The 26,099-nt window shown below is 51.4% G+C and overlaps 1 protein-coding gene across 2 annotated transcripts; it reads left to right on the forward strand.

Annotated features, from left to right (window-relative positions):
• Positions 1–362: 362 nt before the first annotated feature.
• Positions 363–12,876, forward strand: CCN5 (cellular communication network factor 5). Of its 2 annotated transcripts, none has more exons than XM_036323637.1 (5): positions 363–701; positions 870–984; positions 4,510–4,726; positions 10,027–10,281; positions 12,511–12,876. In XM_036323637.1, exons 2-5 carry the CDS (start codon positions 925–927, stop codon positions 12,729–12,731), a joined length of 753 nt encoding a protein of 250 aa, XP_036179530.1. In that variant the 5' UTR covers positions 363–701; positions 870–924; the 3' UTR covers positions 12,732–12,876. The 2 variants fall into 2 exon arrangements, with proteins under 2 accessions (XP_036179530.1, XP_036179529.1); XM_036323636.1 differs by having other exon boundaries at positions 364–701; positions 892–984.
• The last annotated feature ends 13,223 nt before the right edge of the window (positions 12,877–26,099 follow it).

Here is a 26,099-nt window from a genome sequence, read left to right on the forward strand (position 1 = left end):
GACCCCTCCTCAGTGTGCCCAGAAATTCCACCTGTTTTCTCACTGTCATCTCCTGCGCTGGGCTTTGGCCCAAAGTCTGTATTCTGTATCCAGTCCCTGCAGAGGGGCCCTCAGAGATGGCTGAGCTACATGAAATGGATTTGGTTCTTCCAGATCAGCTGGTAGTGCCCAGCAAGCGCGGGCACGCAATAGGTCCAGCCTGTGTGGGCTCATCCACCGCGGCCGCCTGCCAGAGCCCAGGAAGCAGCCCTGGGGAGGCCCCTTGTTGCCAAAAGCAAACAGGCCGCCAGGGAAGTTTTGCTCTGGGTCACACCCGCCTCTGGGTGGCTGGCTGCCAATCCTCCTGCCAGAAACCGCAGGCCCTCCGAAGCCGCCCAGAGATCGGGCCACAGGGCTTTGGAGGACTTGGGTCAGCTCTGCTAAGGGGGTGTCTGCCCAGCGCTTCCTGGATCCACAGCCCCCCGGGGTTGGGCAGGGGGTCTGGGCAGGGCTGCAGCAGATACAGCCAAGGCTTGGGAAGGCCCTCGTGGGCTGGGAGGAGCTACAGAGGCCCCTGCCAGCCTGTCACAGGCTCTCAGTGCTGACATTGGCTCTGGCTTTCACACACACACACACACACACACACACACACACACACACTCACACACACTCGCACACACTGGCAGGCACCCCCTTGGTGGCCTCCACGTTCTCACCTTCAGGTAAATGGGCTCATCAGTGGGAGGCTGAGGATGGGGAGAGGAGCAAGGAATGCAAAGACTAATGTGCATGTAAATGTGCGTGCGTGTGTGTGTGTGTGTATGTGTGTCTGTGTGTGTGTGGTGTGGTGGGGGGGGGGGGAGTGACCTCACAGCCTCCGGAACATAAAGACTTACAGGTCCTGCCTCCCAGGCTCAAAGCTGGCTCCGTGGGGGACACAGTGACATGAGAGGCACACCACAGACCCACCTCCTGGCCTTCTCCTTCCTCTGCCTCCTCTCTAAGGTAAGGGGGGCCCGGGCCCCGACACATACTGCTGGCTTCCATACCGCTGGGGGAGGTGTGAACTCACTGCCAAGGAGCCCTGCAGGGCCCGTGTTGGGCACAGCCAGGCTGCCCTCTGGGTGCCCAGACAGCTGCCGCTGGCCAGCCCTCTGTGTGCCCGCAGGCAAGCCCCTTCTCGCTGAGCCTCAGCTGCTTCCTCGCTTGAATGGGCACCGTGTCCATGAGGTCTTTGTGAAGATCCTTTCTGAGAATCCACCTGAGGTCTGCACAGGACCTGGCACATGGCAGAGTTCAGAAGAGGACTTTTCTGATTCTTACCAATCCCGACAATCCTTCCACAACGCAGTGGTGTCCTCCTCGCAAATGAGACTCAAGAGATGACCTGCCTTGCCTAACAACGAGCCAGGATTTTAATGGATGTTGGTATCCACCCCACTGGAAAGGTCATTCTGGAAGGGCATTAATGCTGTGGGCCCTCAGGCAGTAAGTGACCTCTGACCCTGGCTAGAGGGGACAAGGAGATACCTCCATAAAGTAATGCCTTCCCTTACGGGACATTTTCCAAAGAACTTGTGGAATGTCTACCTTGCCCAACAACCCTATCAGGAATTATTAGCGTGTTTTCAGCCAAGCAAGGCTCAGAGAGGGTAAGCAAGTTGCCCAAAGCCACACAGTCAAGAAACATCAGTGCAATAGAGGAGGTGGAGCCCAGGATAGGCCTGGGTGTGTGGGCTGGGGCTGGGGCTGGGGACTTCAGTTCCTACCTATCCACCTCCAACCCGGACTCCAGTTGCTGGGCCCTGTCATCCCCTCAGCAAGTGCTGTTCCCAGTCCCATGGGGATTGGCCCCGCCCCAAGCCATGATCTCACTGTATTTTCATGCTTCTTTAAGGAGCTTGCGCAGGAGTTTCTCCCTCCCGCTCCCACGCTGTGGTGCGGGGAAGACTGAGAACCCTGCTGGCTCCCCATCCTGCTGCTTGTTCTGCCAAAGGGGGTGGGCAGCACACTCTGCCGGGTGGGTGGCCGGGTGGTTGGAGCAGGGGACTTGGGGTTTGGGGCCCAGGATTAAATGAAAGACCAACATGAAGCCGCCCCCGACTTGCTGTGCACCCCTTCATTCTTCCCGGGTCCCAGGGCGCCAGGCAGCATCCCACACAGAACACAGGGACTTGGTCATCACGAACATGGAAAGCCACCACAATCCTCAGGGAGAGCACGCCTTGTCCTCCAGGCAGGTGGCCCTGGGCTCAGGGCTACGGGCAGAGGTCTGGCGGGGGAGACCTGGCAGAGTCACACTGACTGGGAGCTGGCCTGACTCAGTCCCTGTCCCTACTCCAGGGTAGGGGGCCTCCGCCCCAATTTCCTGAGGAGGGGACGGCTCCCTCCCCACGGAGCAGTGAAGGGAAGAGCTCACAGTCACACAGCAAGCCAGTGTCTAAGCTCAGACTTAGACTTCAGCTCTTGCCCAGAAGATTCCATGTCCAGGGCTCTGACCACAGAGCCTTGCCCCCTGGTGACCACAGCAAGGGGCTGGGGAAACCAAGGGGGTAATGGGGCAACTTGGACAGAGGGATGGAGTGGTGAGGATGGATGAGGAGATAGAGGAAGGCCAGAGAGGGCTATGCTGAAACACCCTCCCTGACTTGTCATTATTCCCCTTGGAGAAATGGGTAAACCGAGGCAGGGGCTAAACTGGCATCAGAGCCCCAGAGAACAAGAGGGGAGCATGGCCATTAAGAGCCTGGGCCTGGGGCTCCCAGGACCCTGGATCCCAATCCTGGCTCTACCTCTGATAGGAGATGCCTCTACATTGCCTTGGGCTTTGGTGTCCTCATCTTTGAAATGGGATACCTCACGTGGGAGGGTTAAATTAAACAACACGTTAAAGGGCTCAGCACATGGCAGGCCCATGGTAAATATTAGCCGTCATCATTGAGAACATTAGTAGCCTCTCCTGGGTATCAGGGCCTATGGTCCAGCCCGTGCCAAGGTTACATGGTAGAAAGAGCCCCAAATGGGAAGCCAGGTGCAAAGCAGAAGACCTATGTCCAGGCCCTGCTGCTTCCAGGTAGGAGGGACCCAAGAGCCAGTGCTGGGCAGACTTCCCCACTTTCCTCAAGAGGCCGCAGGCACACAGCTGCCCGCCTGCACCCATAGTGCCCTTTTAGATGGAGCCCTGCAAGCACCTCCTGCTGAGGCCCCACCGGAGGCTGGTCGGCCTGTTTGGGGCACCCCCTCATGGCCAGGGTGGGAACTGCAAGCCACTGAAAGCATGTTTGCACACTTGGGGGTGCTAGGGATGGGACAAGGTGGGAACCAGAGTAAATCAGTCATTGCCTGCCTTGGGGCCACAGAGGCTATGAGGGCACTGATTTCATCTTCCTAAACTGCAAGTCTTCTATCCAAAACCTCCAGTCCCCCAAGGATCCTACTAAAGATCAGTCCTCCACAGATGGGGCCACTGGGAATATCTTGAATTATGCCTACCTCTTGCTCCCCACCTTCAACTGGACATACAGGGAGCCCATGCATCTGGTTTGGGTGTTTCTCTGTCCTGAGGGGGGAGGGGCAGTTAGGACATTTGAGTTGATACCTTGACCCTGCCCCAGGGCATGGGTCCCTGGCTCAGACCTTCCCCTATTACAGGGCAAATCAACCCCCCTCTCCAGGCCCTGGGGCCTCAGTGCAGAAGCAAGGGCCCAGCTCTGCAGCTAACACACTGTGACTTCTGCCAAGTCCCTTCCCTTCTCTGATGCTCAGGAGCCCCATCTGTGCATGGCAGGGGGCAGGCGGGAGGGGGGAGACGGGAGCAGAGGTGCCAAGGACCTGACTGTGCATCAGAAGCCCCTGAGCACCCTGTTAAAACTCAGACTCCAGGGCCCTGCCCCTGGAAGCTCTGACTCGGTAAGTCCCAGAGGAGGCCTAGGGGTCAGTATTTTACCAAGTTTCCTAGGTGATCCGATGCTTGTCCGGGAACATAATCTGAATTGTTCTAAAGATGAAAAACTTCCATGAGACTGTTGGATTTATTCAGCTCTCGAGATAAGTATCTAAGGTCCACTTGCTGGAAAGTTATAGGACCTGTGGTTTCAATCCTTCATTTTGCTGCTTCTGCCTTTCGGTAATCTTAGAGGGCAGATCCTGAGCCCTTTATTGTAATTCACAATGATGAGCATCACAGCTACAGGCATGGAGCATCTGCTGCACCCCAGGCCTGTGCTAAGGGTTTAACATGCATCGTTCCCTGTACTCCCCAAAGCAGCTTCTGGGTTAGATACTGCTGTTCCCCCTTTTTTACAAACGAGGATATTGAGGCTCAGAGAGCTTAAGTAACTTGCTCAAGGTCACTCAACTAATAAGGGGCAGAGTACCACAGGAGTGCCAGGGTTCAAGAGCAGGTCTGTGTGATTCTGGGTCAACATGTGGACCCCCACACTGCCCAGCCTGGCAGAGAGATAGCCAGTTGTGAGGGTCTCACTGGCCACCTTGAACGACCATGGCTGAGTGGGGTCTCTGTCTCTGCAGGTGTGTGCCCAGCTGTGCCCAATGCCGTGTACCTGCCCCTGGCCGCCGCCCCAATGCCCACCGGGGGTGCCCCTGGTGCTGGACGGCTGCAACTGCTGCCGACTATGTGCACGGCGGCTCGGGGAGCCCTGTGACCACCTCCACGTCTGTGACTCCAGCCAGGGCCTGGTGTGCCAGCGCGGGGCGGGCCCTGGAGGCCAGGGGGCCGTGTGCCTCTGTAAGCAGGTTTGCGGGACTGATGGAGGGTGTGGTTGGAGAGGAGGGGTGGCCAAGGCCAAGGTGTCCTCAGTCAAAGGGAAGCCTTTCTCTCTCTACCTTTTACCTTCACTTCAGATCCATCATCCAGTTCAGCCAAACCTGGTTACACAAGGTTCCCTAGGCCCACTCCCTGCTTCTCTCCTCTTGTATTTACTATGACCACGCCAACACCTGAACAGCCTTCCTCCATTCCTACCTGCCCAAATCACAGCCATAACCTCCTCCTCTGAGAAGCCCTCCAGTATTCTTCTAACCAGAAGTCATCACCCCCTCCTCAGGACCCTCAGAATACTTTTGGGAAAATAAAAGTGCACCAACCTCTTATTTAGGGCATAATGTATGTCAGGCACTTTGCTAAGCACTTACTACATAAATCACAATAATCCTATGAGGTAAGTAGTACTTTCAGACCCATTTTATATATGAGGAAACTGAGGTTCATCGATATTAACAGAAGAGGTTCCATGCTTGGAACCTGTTCCAACAGGCTCTAAAGCAGTGGTTCTCAACCTGTGGGTCCGCGACCCTTTTGGCGGTCAAACGACCCTTTCACAGGGGTCGCCTAAGACCATCCTGCATATCAGATATTTACATTACGATTCATAACAGTAGCAACATTACAGTTATGAAGTAGCAACAAAAATAATTTTATGGTTGGGTCACAACATGAGGAACTGTATTTAAAGGGCCAGAAGGTTGAGAACCACTGCTCTAAAGCAACATTCTGTCTCTCTTCCTCCTGAATCGGGAGCCCATAGTTTGCATTTGCCAGTGACCCTGAGAGCCTCCATCTTCCACACTCTTCCAGTCCCCGGGCCCCTGATGCTTTCGATGGGGTTCTCAGCTCCACGCTAGGGATATTTGGGGCCAGATTATTCCTGTTGTGGGGCTTGTCCTGTGCTTGGTAGGGCATTTAGCAGTGTCCCAGGTCTCTGCCACTACATGCCAGTGCACCCTCATTCCCAAGTTATGACAATCTGTCTCCAGACATTGCTGAATGTCCCCGGGGAGAAAATCATCTCCAACTGAGAACTCGCTGCTTTAGAGAAATAGAAAGAAGCAAGGAACTGTTCTTCCCTTCCTCCCTTCCTCCCTTCCTCCCTTACTTCCTTCCCTCCCTCATTCTCCCCCCAACCCCCTTGCTCTAATAAGCCTTGTAGAGCAATTGATCTCTTTCATCTATGTGCATGTCACACTTCTATAAAAATAAGAACGAGAGGGGTGCCCATGAGTCCATCTATAGGAAAAACCCTGCTAACAAGCAAAACAACAAAACTTGGAGACAGAAAGTTATCCTTAGTAAATCCCTGTTAAATATTTTATTGGATCAGAGGCGTATAATAATAAGAAAGGGGCGATTTGTAGATAAACTCATAGATGATTGCTAATTTAAAAAGTTCCTGAAGAAAGAAATGAGACAAGCAACATAGCTTATAAGGCTGATGTTTAGATTAGCCACAGCACTTGTCAGAGTTTATTTATTGCACAGCACTTAGTATGTGCCAGCCACTAGGGGTTTCACAAATCCCACCTCATTTGACCTCCCGACAACCATGTGATGTAGGCATAGATGCTATCCTTATTTTATAGATGGAAAAAGGAGGCACAGAGTGGTGAAGCTACTTGCCCAAAGTCACACAGCTCATAAGTAGCTGAGCTGGGATTTGAACCCAGGAAGCTGGCTCCACATCTTAGTGTCCATTGCTCTACTGCTTGACACCCAACATATGCCTGGTACCTAGTGGCTGCTATTGCCAAGAACTTCATTCAGGGGCCTTTTTCTTTATTTATTCCATCTCGATTCAGACTCAAACACCTGGAGGCCAAAGATTTATTTGGTTCTTGTTCCTTCCTGCAACTCCCAGTCCCAATCTGGCAACATGGTGGATGCTCATGAATGTCTAATGATATGAACTGAATTTGGGAGCTGGGAGTTGGTGAACCCCACAGGTGGGCCAGGGCCAGCTAAGACGTCACAGGGGCTAAACTAGGTCCTGGCTCTGGGGGGACACCAAGCCCCTGGCTTCCCACCCCCCATACGTGCAGCTTCTGCAGCTCGGTGGAGGGCAGCTCCATCCTTCCCCTGGCTCAGGTTCAAAAGCTCGGAGGCCTCCTTGGAGTCTCTCTATTCTTTACATCCCACATCCCACATCCGCCAGCAAATTCTTCACAAAATTTCCAGGACCTGACCCTTCTCTGTCCCTCCACTGCTACCAGCCTGCCTGAGCCCCATTGCCACTTGCCTGGACGGCAGTAGCTCCATAAGCCTCCCTGCTTCTGCCCCAGTCTATTCTCAGCATAGTAGCACAAGGGCCCCTTGTGACACATAAGTCAGATCAGGTCCCTCCTCTGCCTGAAAGTCTCCAACAGCTTCTCATTTCCTCAGAATAAAAGGCAGAGTCCTCTAGTGGCCTGATCCTGTGGCTCTCTTATCTAACTCCCTCCCTCCCTCCTGCTCTCTGCTCCAGCCACACTGGCTCTTTGCTGCTCCTTAAATGCCCAGGCACGTGCCCACCTCAGGGCCTTTGCACTGGCCTCGGTACTGTTCTTTGCCTCCTTCACATCTTTGCTAATATAGCACCTTCTCAGTGAGGACTTCCCTGATCAACAAACACATTTAAAAACTATAATCCTGCCCCACTCCTTAACTCTGCCCTCCTTTACTTTTCCAGAACTAATCTCAAATTCTACATACTTGTTATTGTATTTATTTCCACTAGAGCAACATCTCCAATGAGGGCAGGATTTTGCCTGTTTTAGTCATTGCTGTATCACAAGTGCCTAGAACAGTGCCTGGTGCGTAGTAGGCACTCGATAAGTAATTGTTGAATGAATGAACGAATGAGTTCATGAATGAATAGTAACAGTAGTTCTAGTGGGGCTAGCAATCACAGCCACCATTCATTTATTAAGCATGCACTGTGCGATAGCCCTTCATGCACGTGATTTAATTTTAGCCTTTAGTAATGAAGTAGGTCCTATTATTATCCCTATTTTGCAGATGAGGGAACTGGGGCTTAGAGAGGTTAAATCACTGCCTAAGGTCACACAGCATGCAAGCAGATGAAGGTAAAACACACACACACACACACACACACACACACACACACACACACACACAATAAAACAAAACAAAGAACCTGTGTTGTTCCTTCTCCTGTAGGTGACCCTCAGAGGGAAGGAGGATTCTGAAATCACCGGATGACAAAACTGTGCTCTGAAATTATTTGGGGGAGGGCATTGGCGAGGGTCCAGAAGGAGGAGTGAGGTTTGGGCAGCTGTCAGTGTGCATGGATAGATGGTGGGGAGCCCACGACTGAGTAAGTGTGGAGGTACCTCGTGCTGTTGGGACCATGCCTGAGTGCACCAGGGCTGGGGAGTGGCTGCCCAGGCGTCAATCTCCCACCTTCCCACAGCCCGCTCTGAGCTGAAGGACCCAGGAGAGGCGCCAGGAAACCTTGCTAAAATTATCGCCCTTCTAGCTGACTTTCCTAAACAGTCCCTCTGTTTACCAGTTTATCTCAGCAACCAAGAGGCCCGGGGCTGTGGCACCGGGGTGGGGGTGGGGGAAGCAGGTTTGGCCAGGCTGGGGAAAGGGATTGAGGTATAACTGCCCCTGCAGTTTTTAGGAAACCAGTGGCCACAGGGTCCAGGCCAAAAGGCTGGGATTGAAGCGAAAGGGCCGTGGCCTGGAAGGAGGAAGGAGGGAGTACTGACACAGGTCCTGTTCCCTCTGAGGAAGAAACGTCACCCACTCCCACTTATTGAGCATCTGCTATGTTCCGAGCTTGGGGCAAAAGGCTTTGAGGTGGCTGGCTCATTCAGTCCTCCAGTGGCCCGGGTACCACGGCTCAGAGGTGAAATACTTGCCCTCGGCTTGCAAGTGGGGAACTGGGGCTTGAACCCAAGTCTATATGGTTCCCACATTCCTGCATGTGCACGGACTGTTTGAGGTTTTTCTCTGAAGACCTGGGAAAACGGGCTTCCCTTCCCAGACCCAGCGGAACTGCCACCACGTCTCCAGGAAGCTTCCTGATGGCTCCTTTCTTTGCACTTCAGCGGCTCCCACGCACCTCTCCAGGGCAATTGATTGCATCTTGGAGATGAGGACTTGCACATCTGTCTCCCACACTGGCCCCCGAGTCTCCCCAGGCAAGGACTGTGTCTTAGCCTGTCTAGGCGCACAGCGGTTGGCACCCAGACAGGGCACAATATATGTCTCAGGAATTATAAGGAGTCAGAACTATGTTATCAGTGTCTCTTATATGCTGGGCTCTGTGCCAGGCATTCATTCAAAGGACATGGAGTGTGCCATTCATGCTGTGAGCCAGCACAGGGAATGCCAGGATGAACACTCTCAGGCCCAGCCTTCAAGGAGTTCGTGTCTAGCAGAGCAAGTGGTATTAGTGCCCATGTCTTGGGGGCTTCATTCGAAGAGTGTTTCCTGAGCACCTACTATATGCCTAGCCCTATGCTAGATGCTAGGCACCCATTATCTCATGTAACGGAAGGGGGAGGTTGTGTTCTCATCATTGCTGCTGTTAGGGTGACTCAGAGAAGTTAAGTAGCTCACCTGAAGTCACACAGCCAGCAAGGCGAGCCCTGACCTGACAGTATGACTGCACAGGCAGAGGGACAATGGAAGTTTGCTGCATAAAATCTCAGTGTGCGCATCCCAGTCACCCACTGTTAACCTATCGCAATTATACTAATAACTACAACAGAGCAGGCGTCTCCTTTCGGTTGTAGTCATTACATATATCGTGGTGTTTAGTCTATTCCACAACCCCATGAGATTCAGGGTGGGGCACAAGTAGGTTTGTAACTGTATGTGAAACAGAGTTTATTCTTGTGTCATTATTTATTAATTATTGTATTGCTTATATTGCAACTGTAAACCTGCGTTTGCCCACCCCGGTAAGTACCATTGTAACCCATTTTGCAGGAGAAGAAACTGAGGCAAGAAGAAGTGAAATCACTTGGCCAAGGTCCATAGCTAATGAAGGGGCTCAGACCAGGCAGGTCTTCTCGCCAACCCAGGCCACGCTGGCTTCCTGCAGGTGCCAGGGCAGCTGGCCACGGGAGTGGGTGTGTGTGGCTGGCTGGAGCCCCCGGGCAGTGCTCAGATGCCTCAAGGGCACAGCCCCCCAGGGGGACCTGGGCCAGCTCTGCAGACAGAGCCATGTGGAGGATGTGGCCGGCCCAGCCTTGCCCGGGGAAGGTTGGGGGTCACCGATGGGCCCTCTTTCTCCTCCGCAGGGGGAGAGGATGACGGGAGCTGTGAGGTGAACGGCCGCCGGTTCCGGGATGGGGAGGCCTTCCAGCCGCACTGCAGGATCCGCTGCCGCTGCGAGGATGGCGGCTTCACCTGCGTGCCCCTGTGCAGCGAGGACGTCCGGCTGCCCAGCTGGGACTGCCCGCACCCCCGGAGGGTGGAGGTGCCGGGCAAGTGCTGCCCTGAGTGGGTGTGCGACCAGGCAGGGGCGCTGGGGGGCCAGCCCCTCCTGGCCCCAGGTGAGTGCAGGGCCGTCCAGGCCCTGGGGCAGGGTACCTGGAGGGCGGGATCTCCACGGGGCAGCCACCTGCACACACCAGAGGGAAGGTTTTAGCGGCAGAAGCGGGCGGGGCCGCTGGCTGAGGAGACAGGAAAGCGGAGGAGAGAGGCAGAGACCTCTTTAAAACCTACTAAACAACAAACAGTGGGCATGTCATTTTAAGTCATAAATAAATTAAGTCCAAATTGTGGCAGAGTGGAGAAGGGAAAGGAGGGTGGAAATACTTGAAGCAAATTCTCACATTTCATAGCGAAGTACACTATTATAATATACATTCTTTTATACCTAATTGGTACATATTAATAATATGTTTACATAACATGACAAATATCCTATAATATATAACACTAATGTAATACTATTGGGCTTATCAACAAAGGAACTCAAAACTGAACATAGCAACGTGGTTGACATGGGCCTAGGGATGGGCAGGGGCGGGGAAAAGACAGTTACCTTCTGCCATAAATTCTTCAGTTTTAGAGACTTTGTTGTTGACATGTTGCAGATTTGTAAAAATTGTTATGATGTGTATTTTTTAAAAAAAGGAAACTGAAAAGAGAGCACTGACCCCACAGATGATGGTGCCTCCTGGGAGGCAGCGGAGCGTGGTGGCTAAGCATGAAGTCGGCCCGGATGCTAAGGCCAGTTAGGCCACTTCCGCGCTGTGTGACTCTGAGAAAGTTGCTTAACGTCTCTGTGCCTCGGGTCCTTCAACTGTAAAATAAGTGTCCACCTCATAGAGTTGTTGCAAGGACTGGAGGAGTTAACACAAGTAACGCAGTTAGGACCGTGCCTAGCACACAGCGCTCCACTGGTGGCAGCTCTTATTCCTACAGAACGTGACCCAGCCGTTTAAATCCACGGGAGAACGCCATGAGTTCACCTTCTGTATAAAAAGCAGGATAGGACACCATGTGTGCGATTTTATCTCCACTATGTGCATGCGTATGTGTGTGTCTGCAAGTAAATGTACATGTACACATCATGCATGCTGCACACATGTGCATATACCACAGGGTTTCTCCGCCTTGGTACTGCTGGCATTTGGGTTGAGTAATTCTTCAGTGAGGGGCCGCCGTGTGCATTGTAGGATGTTTACCTACAATGTTTACCTGTCTACCCCTGTGGCAACCTCCCTCAATTGTGACAACAAAAAACGTCTCCAGACATCGCCAGGTGACCCCTGGAGGACAATGTCGCCCCTGGATAAGGACCACTTGTAGAAAGGGCCAGAAGGAAGGACAACAAGAGATTAGCAGAGAAGAATAAAACGGGAGGAGGGAGCCCAGACCCTGGTGAACCCGCCGTGGTGTTCCAGGCGCGGCCTCGGGGTCATGAGCACCCCTGTTGCGTCACACGGGCCGCAACCTCCTGTGAAAGGAGAAGCCCGCTGGTTGCTGGGGGAGGGCCATGCCAGCACCAGCAGAGTAACCTAATAGCCATCATGTATGAGGGGGTGACCAGTACCGGCACTATGCTAAGTACTCCCTTCCTGAGGGCTGACTGACTCCTGTCACCACAGACTAGTGCTGCCTGTTCTTGAACTTCACATAAGTAGAATTGCACAGTAGGTACCTTTAATGAATGGCTTCTTTTGCTCAGTACCAGCTCTGGGGTAGAGGGGCCGAGGGGCTGAGGGAGGGCAGAGTCCAGAAGCCGGAACCAGCCAGCGGGAGATGGAACCACAGCAGGGCTGTCTGCCTGGAGCAGGAGCCTCTGAGGAGATGCAACCATGTAGACCTTACAGAAAGCAGGCGGAGGTGGGGGTAGACCTGGCTTCTGCTCCCTTCTGCCCCCCAGTTTCCAGTGGGGCCTCCCATGGGTCAAACCTACTGGAAGGTGACAGGGGAGGGAATCTGAGAATGCAGAGCCTGAAACACAAGAGACATAACGCAGAGTAGAGGAGGGCAGGGAGGACTTGAGAGCAGGGGTGAGTCCAGCCCACAAGGTAACAAATTGTATTCAGTCCTAACAAAGATCAGAGAATCTACACAGTGAGGTGAGCACCGGGCACTATGCTAAGTACTTCACCTGTTCCACTCGCTACTAAAAAGACTAGGAAATTGACACAGGAAGGAACTGAGGTCCAGAGAGGAGAAGCAATGTGACCAAGATCGCACCACAGCCCAGAGGGTTGATTTGGCTGCCAAGTCCTGACCCAGTGCTGACCCTTCTTTCTTCCCCCCAGGACCTCAGGCTGCTGGCCTTGTCGCTCCCCCGCCTCCTGGGGCGCCCTGCCCAGAATGGAGCACAGCCTGGGGCCCCTGCTCGGCCACCTGCGGGCTAGGCGTGACCACCCGCGTGTCCAACCAGAACCGCTTCTGTAGACTGGAGACCCAGCGCCGCCTGTGCCTGCCTGGGCCCTGCCCACCTGCCGGGGGCCACAACCCCCTACTCAGTGCCTTTTAGAGCTGGCCCAGCGGGCAGCCATCCAGCCCCGGTACTCCCTCTGGGCCCTGGAGGACAAGAATGTCACAGCAGCCTGGGCCCTCTGGACCCTGAGATAGACCGGGGATGCATGCCTTCGTCCTGTTCCCTCTAACTCCCAGCCTGGGGCGGGCGGGGGGGGGGGGGGGCGGGGGGAGGACCAGTTTCTAGGGTCTTCTGCTCCGTTCCCAGCCTGCACACAGTCTTTATCCAAGGTGCACGGGGGCTAGCTTGTCAGGAGATGGGGCGGCCATCTCTGCTTAACCATCAGGCTCAGGCAGGTACTGGGCTGCACTGGCCATTTTCCTGGGGTGTGGGAAGAGGGGCACAGATCTGAATCTCCTGCATCCTCTCCTGTGGTGATGCAGACACCTCCCTGCGCCTGCGCCTGTGCAGGAAGCTGGGTGTGGGGCGCTGTCTGAGAAAGCCTTCCCCATCCCGGGCAGAATTCAGGGGCCGAATGCTTTGTGAAAATCTCAAGACGAAATCATGTCTTAGGAAGGTCCATTACCCTCAGCTTGCATCGTGAGCATCACCTTCGCTGCGCGCCTGCGTGCCGGCACTGAGCTAGGCACTCCGCAGAGATCCGCTCTTTGCAATATTTTGGATTCAAGCAAAGCAGGGGAGCGTGTCCTCCGGGGACTGGGGAACACGGTCTGAAATAAACCAGCCCACGTGTGAGGTTCTGTTCGAAGTCTCGTGTTTAATTGTGTAAAAGACCTTCCTTACCTATGAGTTTACATCCTCCTCTGTGACCTACTGTGTTTGTTCGAAAATAGAAACTGTGTTTTCTTCAGGATTCAACGAGGAAATTAGAAAACACAGTCAGACACACAGGCCTTCAGTGTAGGATTGAGCGAGTTTTCATAACGCACACACCTATGTAACACACACTGCAATCAAGGCATAAAACATTCCCACGGCCTCAGTTTCCTCCCGCCCCTTCCGACTCACCCCTCCGCTTCCTGAGGGCTGACTGGCTTCTGTCACCACAGACTAGTGCTGCCTGTTCTTGAACTTCACATAAGTAGAATTGCACAGTAGGTACCTTTAATGAACGGCTTCTTTTGCTCAGTACCAGCTCTGGGGTGGAGGGGCCGAGGGGCTGAGGGAGGGCAGAGTGCAGAAGCCGGGACCAGCCAGCGGGAGATGGAACCACAGCAGGGCTGTCTGCCTGGAGCAGGAGCCCCTGAGGAGATGCAACCATGTAGACCAGTGATGGCGAACCTTTTGAGCTCGCGTGTCAGCATTTTGAAAAACCCTAACTTAACTCTGGTGCCGTGTCACATATAGAAATGTTTTGATATTTGCAACCATAGTAAAACAAAGACTTATATTTTTGATACTTATTTTATATATTTAAATGGCATTTAACAAAGAAAAATCAACCAAAAAAATGAGTTCGCATGTCACCTTTGACACGCATGTCATAGGTTCGCCATCACTGTTCTATGCAGTGTCTCACTTGACCCCACTATAACCCTTTAAAGTAAGTATAAATGTGCCCATTTCATAGACAGAGACACTGAGGTACTGAGAAATTAAGGAAATAGCCCAAGTGTACAACAGTTCGAAGTTGGCAAAATCAGTATTCAAACCCAGAGCGCCAGCTCCAGAACCCGCGCTCTTGGCCACCAGGCCACACTGACCAAAGTCACCACAGTGTGCGGGGGTAAGGTGCCAGGGCCTGGAGGAGACGCTGAGAGAGTGGGAAGGAAGAAACGGGGGAATCAGCAGGGCCTGACCACACTTGCGGATTTTGTGTGAAGGATGGATATGACGAGCAAGGAGATGAGACCCTAAACATGTCCCTGGGCTTTCTGCTGGCGGGTGGGGAGGAAGGGGGCCGTGGACAGAAGCCAGGAAGAGCAAAGGTGAGCCCCACAGCTGGCAGATAGGAGAGGGCATTTCAGGTGTTTTAAGTTTGAAGATGAAGTAGTCACCAGGACAGGAGGAGGTTATGATCAAAGATGGGTCAGGGCTGACACAGAGAAGAGTTCAGGTGGAGAATTTGAGTCATCTGCAGAAAGGAGAGGAGTAGGGAATGAGATTGGGAGGGCCAGTTTAGTTAGGGACACAGACAACCAGAATGTGTGTCCGCTGGTGTGTATAACCTGTTATCACCCTACCCGATCCCACTGTTTCCCGCTGGCCGGGCCATCATCGGCTCTGCCCAGATGATGTAGTAGCCTCCTCCTGGCCTCCTGGCTTCCACTCTTGCCCCTTACAGTGTGTGCCAGAGGGACCCTGTTAAAACCAAGCCAGACCACACCACTCCTTTCCCCTCTGAGAAAAGCGAAAGGCCTTCTTCACACAACCTGCAAGCCCCCACTCTGCCCAGTCAGCCCTCTGTCCTCGCCCCCAATTACTGTCCCTCTTGCTCATGCTGCTCAGACCTCACGGCCTCCCTGCTGTTTCTCAAACACATTAGACATGCACCCACCTCAGGACCTTTGCACAGGCTGTTCCCTCTGCCTGACATCATCTTCCCCCAATCTCCCCAATGCATGTAGCACATACGACCTTTTAACACATTACATAACCTACTTATAACATTTATTATTTTTGCTGAATTACACAAGCACTGGGACCTTATCTGCTTTGTTCACTGATGGATCTCCGGGACCTAGAACAGTGCCCAGGAGGCTCAGTTGTTATTGAATGAATGAAATAATATATCTTGCTTTTTAAAAGGGGATTTAATGGTGCATTAAAAAGTAAATGTGTAGTTGACAAATGGGAGTGGCTGCCCAGTTCACAGTGATTTCTCAGTGTCATGTCAGCGTGGGTCAGAGCTCACCCCCACCCCCGCCCCAATCATCAACATCAGTATTTCTGAGTGGGGTACCCAGGCCAGAAGTATCAGCATCACCTGGCACCTGGTTAGAAATGCAAACATCTTGTGACGCATTCCAGGCTCACAGACTGTGGGGGTGGGGCTCATAAATCTGTGTTTTAATAAACCCTCCACCTCATTAAAATCTAGGTCACGTTACAGTGTGACTTCAGACAAGAATCCGAAGAAAACGTGCTGTGCTGCTGCCCCCTTGTGGCATTTGGTGCATGAACCGCGGAGAGGCCGCCAGCCTGGAGGAGCCCTCACAGACTGGGGTCCAGCTGCCTCCTGTTTCCCCGGTGGAGAAACGGAGTCTTGGGGAAGGGAGGCACCTTGCCCGAGGTCTCAGAGTGCGGCGGTGATAGGTCTAGGCGCAGGACTCTTTCCTATTTGTGACCAATGCAGCAGCTTTCTTTTTTCAAAATATTATTTAAACAGATGCCGTAAGGGCCCCTGCTGGGGCCTGAGCCAGGGCGCCTCCATCTGTCCCCTGGCTGACTCCCTGGTCCCTCTGCCCACAGTCCAGCTCCCTCCTCCCATCGGCTGTACCGCACAGCCAGAAAGATCCTTCTAGAGCACAATTATGGTTATGTCACTCTGCCTGAACCCCGCTGGGGCTCAGCATTGCCCTCTGGGTTCAGTCCAGACTCCTTCCATGACTCACAGGCCTGCTGGGTCTTCCAGTCTCTTCTGTGCTCCAGCCACACTGGACAGCTCAGAGGGCCACCCCCTTCTGCCCAGGCCTTTCCCCAGGCTGCACCCTCTGCCTGGGGCACTCTTTCCCCAGCACCTAGAGGACCCCTGATTATTCCTCATTAGTCACAGTTTCCATGTCTACCTGAGGCCGGCCCGCCCCAGTGCCCTGGCTCCTATGCCCTCTCGCCTGCCCGGGAGCATTCTACCCCTCCTCCCCCCACACCTTCCATGTCTCCCTTCCTTCCAGATAACCCCCGTCAATATACACCCGTGCTGGTCCTTTTGCTGGTGCTGTGAAGGGTGCAGCCACCAGCCCATGCCCATCCTGGTAACAAGAGGTGGAATGCCCTCTTCAAGGGGCAACTGCAGCAGCCTCGCTGGGAGTGCCTGGGGAAGGGAAGGCCACCTGTGGCCACCGCGTTTCATGTGCCATCAAAAGCCCCCTTGCCGCTCCATGGCAGAAATGTGTTCTAGGGTCTGAGCCAGCCTCCGCGGGGTCACGATTTAGCTAATTCTCGAGAACGCACCTTTTCCCTCGTCCCCTGCAGTTCATCATAACATCAGGGAGGACCCAGGGCAAGAGCCTAGGCCTCTTGGACACCTTGAGGCTGGCCAAGGAGCCTCGTTGTAAGTGGCCCCATCGCACTGGGTTGCTTCTTGTCTGTGGCCCATTCACTGGTTTCTGGCCCCTCGCCACTGGCTTTCATAAAAACGCTTCCCATCTCATCACTGGGCCAGGGGTATTCACCCAAGTCCACTCTCTGCTGGATGGGCAGTACCTAACATGAGCTTCTTCCGTGGCTTCTCTGCAGCCCTGAGCCAGCAGGCGGCCAAACACGAGTGGTTGATTCTGCCTTTTACATGCTTCTCACCTCAAGGACTGGACCTTCACAGCTCGAGTACTCTCCTGCACCCTCCCCTCTCCGAGACATCCCATTCATGGCTGCTTGGACTCCCTTCCGCTCTTGATTCCTGCTCTGTGCTCCACTCTCAGCCTCGTAGAAGCCCAAGGTTTTACAACCTTGTGGCAGCCACCCTACCTCCACAACCTCGCCCTTATCCGGGGTCTCAATGTGCCCCCTGTGCCACGTAAAGTCCCCCTCAGTCCATTCACCAGCTCAGCCAGATTTCTCGGGCATTTGAATTTGATCTCCAAAAGAAATACAAATATATTTTAAAATCTCATGTCAACCGTCATCTTTGTAATGTTTCCTTAATCATTGTGATGTTTGAGCTGCTGGGTCCAGCCATGCCTGAAGCCATACATCCCGACACCGTTTAGCTATGTGACTCAATAAATTCTCTTTATTACTTAAACTAGTTTAATTGGGTTCCTATCACTTGAACTAAAAGAGTCGCAACAAATCTAACTACAGTAGGTCCTCGGGTTGCGTCGGAGATCCGTTCCTAGGGGGCGAAGTAACACAGTTTTCGCCATAAGTCGGAACCCACCTATATAAGCACCTACGTCACTCACATGGAGCACATCAGTAATGAAGTGAAAGAGGAAAAAAATTTAAAAGATAACAATTCCTGACCTTCACTTGTGGTAAATAAATAAAAAATATAAAGCACGTACGTACATACGTCGAAATGATGGAACTTTTTTTATATATAAATAAATGGAAGATGGCGACGTAACCACGAAATGACATCCATCAAGTCCAACGTCACCTGAGGACAGTCTGTATATACAGTCATGTACTTACCTGCCCATTCTCGGCTTTTAGGTTGGGCTTTGCACCCTAGACGTTGAGTAGATTTCTGATCATTCCTATGCCGCTGGAGCCCAGCATGGGGCCTGGTACATGGTCGCTATTTACCTACATGCCTGCTGAATAGTGACTGAGGCCTGGGTTCTAGCCTTGGCTCTGCCTCCAGTTTGTGACTTGGAGCATCCAACTCTCCTTTCTGAGCCGTTTCCGCCTCTGCACAATGGAGATGGTCATCTTGCCCTGTCCTGCCTGAGAGCGGTGGTGAGGACCAGATGAGCCCCCTTATGAAAGTACTTGGCAAATGCTAAAGTTCTGCATACATTCTAATTATATTTTCAAGAATGTAGCCGTAACCAGTTTGGCTCGATGGACAGAGCATCGGCCTGAGGACTGAAAGGTCCCAGGTTTGATTCCGGTCAAGGGCATGTACCTTAGTTGTGGACACATCCCCAGTAGGGGGTGTGCAGGAGGCAGCTGATCGATGTTTCTCTCTCATCGATGTTTCTAACTCTCTATCCCTCTACCTCCCTCTCTGTAAAAAATCAATAAAATATATTTTTTTAAAAAGAATGTAAATTTTGTGCTAATTTCATCGTGCCCCCCCCCTTCCCCAACCGCCTATGGGTTCCTGGGGGCACAAAGCAGACAGCCTGTTGAAACCACAGAAAGATATGAGAAGAGCAGCTTCAACTCCCCCAGCACCGCCTCCATGTAACACCAGACTCGTAGCCACAGATAAAATGGGCAAGATGGGTCCCTGGTGCTCAGCACCTGCCTCCCACACCCTTCTGCTAGAACTCAGTAAGACAGGAGGTCTCAGTGTCTCCTTAAATTTGAGTCATTGCAAGGGACATGATAATGGGGCAGAGGCTGGCTGACTGTTCTCTAAACTGTCTCCCTTTTCCTTCTGGGCACCTGGGGAGAGGTCCCACCTCCCAGCCAGGTGACTGAGGTCTGGCCACGGCATATGACTCTAGATCTGGACCATCAACCCCCCTTACAACTCACTCTATACTCACCCTCTGCCCTTATCCGCTGGTCCCATGCAGAGGGCCAATGGAGGACTCTGAGGTTCTACATGGCTCTTAACTTTTCTTTTAAAAATATTTATTGATTTTAGAGAGAGAGGAAGGAAGGAGAGGGAGAGAGGGGAGATGGAGAGGGAGAGAGAGAGGGAGAGAGAAATATTGATGAGAGAGAATCATCGATCGGCTGCCTCCTGCATGCCCCTCACTGGGGATGGAGCCCGCAAACTGGACATGTGCCTGACTGGGAATCGAACCAGTGACCTCTCAGTGCATGAGATGACGCTCAAGCACTGAGCCACACCAGCCTGCACTTAACTTTTCTTTATGAGCCCAGGACTCCTCGGGCAGCTGGTAAAGTGTATGATCTCCTTCTCAGACTGGTAATATTAAATATAATGCATGGGATTACAAAGGAAGCAAATTAGTGAAATATGGTAACTATAACAAAAAAGTATCGGAGGCAGTCATTATCTGTGCTTCTTTATTAACATATTAAACAACAAGATCTAGTCTCATTACCATCGTTTTAAGGTGGTGATACTATAACTGCCACATGATATGGAAACACCTGTGATTCCATTTGGCAGCAACAGGTATGTGAACACTGCTCTGTTGTCTATATTCATAACTGAAGGAAGTGCTAAGTGTCAGCTGGAGGTCAGTGTAAAGATGCACTTATTTTCCCTTTCCAGTTCAGGAATCCCTGAAATCCATCCACAGATCCACTCTGGGGTAAGGACCGCTGCTTTAGGGCATGACAAAGCCACAAAGAGGAGGAGCGGGTGGCCCCAGAATAGGCCCCACCAACATTCCTCAAACCAGACGGAAAGACTAAGTAGGTGCTCACCTAACATCATGAATAGGTTCTTAGAAACTGGGACTTTAAGGGAGACAACAAAACCACGAGCTGATTAGTAGAAACATGCATGAAGTTCCTGCGTGCGGCATATTTCTGGTCACAGAAACATCACCAAACTTCTAAATACAGACCCCAACACTTCTAATAGTAAACACTGAAAGAAACGTGAGCCATACATCCATTTAAGAAAGATGAGTAAAGACAAGAAACATCAGGATTTCCAACCTGCTTGCTCCAGTTCAGGGTCACAGTGGCTGGAGCCTGTCCCTGCAGCTCAGGGTGCAAGGTGGGAACCCACCCTGGACAGGCCGCCTTTCATTGCAGGGCCCCTCACACTCACCCACGCGCACTCTGAGCGGGACAATGGAGACACACTAATTCGCCTCATGAGCACGTCTTTGGTGGAGGGGGGGTGGGGGGAGGGAGGAAACCGGTGGCCCCGGAGAAAACCCACACAGGCATGGGAAGAACGTGCAAACTCCACACAGACACTGGCCCCAACCGGAAATCTTTTATTTTTCTTCTCATCAACGTTATAATGAACCGACGTTGAACAAAACGATGTTATTCGAGGACCTGCTGTATTGTTTTCTAGGAACATCCAGACTCGGGGGCCAGGCCTGACTTGTTTTCCAGGTGGGCGACCCTGAGCGGGTCCTCTAACCTCTCTGAACCTCAGCATCCTCATAAAGAAAATGCAGACAATGATCCAGTCTCACCGGGCAGCCATGAGGATGAAAGGGGATAACAGCTCTGAATGCTCGCAAACGCTATGGTCATTTCTAGCTGCGGTCTTCAAGCTCCAGCCAGGGAACTGGCGCTAAAAAATACGGGCAACACAGTGAAACCTCATCAAGGGAAATGGATTCCACCTGCAGGACTGGCCTTCAGGGTGAACTTCTGACCTTCCCAATTGGAGGGGCTATGAAACTCATTCTTTTCTAAGAAGAGGACGATTACAAATAGCGCTTGTGGCTTTCCCCCTTTGTCCTTACTTTGCAAACAGACTTGGCAATCTTATTTGAATTCACAAGTATTTTATGGGATGTGGTGGTTTTCTGACGACCAAAATGCATAAGAATCACTGTTTTATAGAACCACAAAAATAGTCATTCCTATGATCACTCCAAACTAATAAAGCTTAGAGAGGATTTGATTCCTGACCTGGCATGAGTTTGAAAAATAATAATAATACTTAACATGCATTGAGGGTTTCGCTGTGTCCCAAACGGATCTAAACACTTCGTGTGTGTGTAACTGGTTTACTGAATAATCTGAATTTGGTGAAGGAGGCTTCAAACATTTCCGTTGAACACAATCAAATCTCTCCTCTTGCCCCTTGCCTCTCAGTCCAGTTTAAACTTCGACTCATAATCTGTTGAACACTTCCTCTAAGTCAAGCTCGCCCCTTCACCTCAAGAATGCATTATTTAATTTAACAAGCTGTTAAATAGCCTAACTAGGTGAACCTCACGATGCTATGCATCTTACAGGTACTAAGGCCCAGAGAGGTGAGGCAACTTGCCCAAGGTCACACAGCAAGTAAGGTTTCAAACCCAGGCTGTCTGGCTCCAGAAACTTGCCTGTAATCTCTGCATTACAGTTTTCAGTAGGACTGAGAGCAGTGTGAGGGTCCTTCCCATCTCCCACCCCTTCTAAGTTCTAGTTTTTCCATTTATGAGGCCCGGAAGGAGCAGCAGAGGACAGGGGACACAAATCTAGCCGGTGTTTTTTCAAGTCCTCTCAGGAAGATGGATTCCTTCTGTGTGGCCAGTGTCCAGAAGCTGGCACTCCTGGGCCACATGAGTGGCTTGTGTAGGGGTTCCTATATTGGTCTCCTGTCTGTTGAGGGAGATTTGGGATCCCCTGACCTCTCTGGGACCCTGTCCCCAGAAGTATACTTCACAGCCTCTTTCTGCCTCTTTCCTGGAAAGAAAAAGGATCATCCCTTTTGGGCAGGGGACTGGCCAGATGGCCTGGCACCCACTGGGCTCAGGGAAAGCTCACCCATTGTTATGCAGCCAAATGGGGGGGGGGGGCAGTGCTGATGGCCCCGCCCTGCCAGGTCTCACTAAGGCAGTGGTTCTCAACCTTCCTAATGCCGCGACCCTTTAATACAGTTCCTCATGTTGTGGTGACCCCCAATTTCATTGTTACAAATTGAACATAATTAAAGCATAGTGATTAATCACAAAAACAATATGTAATTATATATGTGTTTTCCGATGGTCTCAGGCAACCCCTGTGAAAGGGTCGTTCCACCCCCAAAGGGGTCGCGACCCCCAGGTTGAGAACCGCTGCTCTAAGCATTTCCGCGCGCGCGCGCACACACAGGCACTGAGGAGTCTGAGCTGAGGATCAGCAGGCAACACCACTTCCGGCAGGAGCCCCAAGTCTCTAATAGTGGAACCTGTCAGAACAGGGACGCTCCCTTTTTCCTTCCCCCAAGAGAGCAGAAAAGGTATATCATTTCTAGAAAATCATTCCAAATGCTAGTCTTCTGGTTACGGAGGCTGAGGGGGTTGGGATAGGGTCCCTAAGAAGGTATGATGTCCCCAAGAAAGTCCTACAGTGTGTCTGTGGCTTTCCCGAATATTGGGGTACTCAGCACCTTGTGTCCTTGCTTTGGGGCTTCAACTGAAAATATGTAACTAAGGTAAGTCCCCTTTAAGAGGCTGCTAATGTATGCCATCTTACTTTAATCCTCACAACAGCCCTATTAGGCATGGTTATTAATTAGGACAATGGAAGCTGCGATAACAAGCCCCCAGATTCAGTGACTTGACACAGTAGAAACGTATTTCTTACTCACATAATATTCCAGGGCAGGCGTTGCTGGTTGGAGGGTGGCGTTCCTTCCTGCGGTGAGCCAAGTGACTGACACGTTACAGCTTCACCATCCTCTCGGCCTCAGGGCAATTGCCTAGCTTGCAGAGGGTAGAGAGACGCTCACCTGCTTCCTAAAGGCCCCACCTGGAAGAGGCTGACCACGCCCACTCACTTTTTATTGGTGGAGACGAGGCCTACTAGGACGCAAAGGGGGCTGGGAAATGTAGTCTCTGACTGGACAGGTGTCTTCCAGAGACAACGCCACACTACAATCTGTGAGAGTGTGACCAAAAAAGCTTTCTTTACCAATGAGTTTCATTAATCCACCAGGGTAACCAGTGCTCCCCACTCTGTCTGAATTCAACATTTCTGCCCCAGACATAAAGAATGCTCATCCCTAGTGCCAGTCGGTTCCTGGCCTCCTTTGTCATCCTCCCACTGAATGGTGTTATGGACTGAAAGCTGAAAGTCTGTACCCCTTCTATATGTATATGTTAAAATCTTAACCCAAGGTGATGGTATAGGAGGTGGTTAGGTCAGGAGGGTGGAGCCCTCATGAGTGAGATTAGTGCCTTTATAGGGTGAGATGTAATGAGAGCTTGCTTCCTCTTGTTCTCCACCATGTGAGGTGCAAATGAGAAGCTGCTGTCTGTAACCCAGGAAGAGGGCTTTCACCAAGAACCTGACCATGCTGGCACCTCGATCTCTGACGTCCAGCCTCCAAGAATATGAGAAATGGACGTTGCCATTGATGCCACCAGGCTGTGGTGTTCTGTTATAGCAGCCCAAGCTAAGACAAATCTGCCAAGAATCTGTTGGATTTCTTCTCAAACCAGATTGTACCAGCCACACTCGTTATTATACTGAGATAATTTTATTAGAAGTTTATAAGCTGATGGGATCTGAGTGCAAAAAGAAAGAGATTTGTTTTTGTGGAAACTCAGTAAAGATGAATTGCTAAAAAAAAAAAAAAAAAAAAAAAAAAGTGTCAAATTAGGCATGGAAGAAACAACTCCAGAAGACCTGGAAAAAATTACTATGAGAATCTAGGGGGATTCTGCCCTCAAGTTGCTACACAATCCTCATTCTACTTAAAATAAACCCAAACTGGAAGTCAGGAGGCAGATTCTGGGTATAGGTTATGTTAGGAGGAGAAGGTGAAAAGCCAATCAACCCCACACTCAAAGAACAGATGGGCAAACATTCGAGGCATGTCATTCACAGTGATCCCTGCTTCTTTCGTTCACGGACTAATCCCTGGTCCAGTTACAATGGACATGTGCACTTCTATGGGATTGTCACCGTATTTTATAGGTGAATAAACTGAGGTCCAGGGCAGCAGTAGGGAAGAGGTGGAACCACAATTCAAAACCAGACAAAGTGCACTCTTAAAAAATATATATATATATATATATATATATATATATATATATATTGCCAAAACCAGTTTGGCTCATTGGATAGAGTGTTGGCGTGCGGACTGAAGGGTCCCAGGATCGATTCCGGTCAAGGCCATGTACCTTGGTTGCGGGCACATTCCCAGTGGGAGATGTGCAGGAGGCAGCTGATCGATGTTTCTCTCTCATCGATGTTTCTAACTCTCTATCTCTCTCCCTTCCTCTCTGTAAAAAATCAATAAAATAGCCGAAACTGGTTTGGCTCAGTGGATAGAGCGTCGGCCTGCGGACTGAAAGGTCCCAGGTTCGATTCCGGTCAAGGGCATGTACCTGGGTTGCGGGCACATCCCCAGTGGGAGATGTGCAGGAGGCAGCTGATTGATGTTTCTCTCTCATCCATGTTTCTAACTCTCTATCTCTCTCCCTTCCTCTCTGTAAAAAATCAATAAAATATATTAAAAAAAATCAATAAAATATATTTAAAAAAAATAAAATAAAATAAATATATATATATACTAGTGGCCCGGTGCACGAAATTTGTGCATGGGGGTGTGTCCCTCAGCCCAGTCTGCACCCTCTCGCAATCCGGGACCACTGGCTCCTAACCACTCACCTGCCTGCCTGCCTGATTGCCCCTAACCACTCTGCCTGCCAGCCTTCTCGCCACCCTGTCGTCCTGATCTCCCCTAACTGCCTCTGCCTTGGCCCCCCCACCATGGCTTTGTCCGAAAGGACATCCGGAAGGTCTCCTGGTCTAATTAGCATATTACCCTTTTATTCGTATAGATACCATATTTTTATTGATTTCAGAGAGGAAGAGAGAGGGAAAGAGAGAAACATCAATGATGAGAGAATCATCAATCGGCTGCCTCCAGCACACCCCCTACACACCCCCTACTGGGGATAGAGCCCACAACCCAGGAATGTGCCCTGACTGGGAATCAAACTGTGACCTGGTTCATAGATAGATGCTCAATCACTGAGCCACACTGGCCAGGCCACTCCTTTTTTTTATTCATTTTGTGTGTGTGTGTAATCATTACCCAAAGAAATGTTTGATTTTAAGAGAGAGAGAAACACATGGATGTGAGAAACATTGACCATTGCATCTTGTACACACCCTGACTGAGGATCAAAATCTAGGTATGCATCCTGATGGGGAATCAAACTCGCAACCTTTTTGGTGTATGAAATGATGTACCAACTGAACCATCTGACTGGGGTGCAAAGTTTATTCTTGATGCCAGCGATGTCCAATCGCACTTTCCATGACGATGGAGCTGTCCTATAGCTGCCACTAACACATGAGCACTTGAAATGTGTCTCGTGTGACTGGATACCTGAATTTTAAAACTTAATTTAATTCAAATGAATTTAAATATAAATGGCCACATATGGCTAGTAGCTACCATAGCAGCCAGCCCAGCTCTGTGCTACACTAACGTTAACACATACCTTTCTCAAGGTCCCAGGCGCTTTTATTTCTCTGTTTTGACCCTTTGCAGCCGTGACGCCTCCAGAAATGCAAACCCTACCCCCCCTGAATCATGATATTCAGACATCTCTGGAGTCCACTGCAGTATTTGCCTGGAGAACAGGACAGGTTCTGCCAGCAGTGGCTGAGCACGGACTGCCATGTGCCGGCCACCGCTGAGCTCCCTGGGTCAGGGAAGTGTGGCTTTAGGAGCAGGAACTTGGCGGCAGTGACTTCAAGCCAATCTCCACAGCCCTTGGCGCCTCGGCGTCCTCCTCTGTGAAGTGGGATTCAAAGTGCCTTGTGCCGTGTGGGTTACCTCAAGTGACGCCTGCTGAACACCTAGCTCCCTGCTTGGATCATAGTAACTGCTCCGTAAATGCCCTTCAAATTCACTCCAACCCTCAGCGTCTCCCTCCCAGTCAGACCAAAGGAGCAGCAGGGAAAAACATGGGGGTGAAATGCTAGGTCATACATAAAAGTAAAGAAGATGGTTTACTAACCACCCCCATACTC

This window comes from Myotis myotis, unplaced genomic scaffold, assembly GCF_014108235.1.
Source record: "Myotis myotis isolate mMyoMyo1 unplaced genomic scaffold, mMyoMyo1.p scaffold_m19_p_9, whole genome shotgun sequence".
Lineage (NCBI taxonomy): Eukaryota > Metazoa > Chordata > Mammalia > Chiroptera > Vespertilionidae > Myotis > Myotis myotis.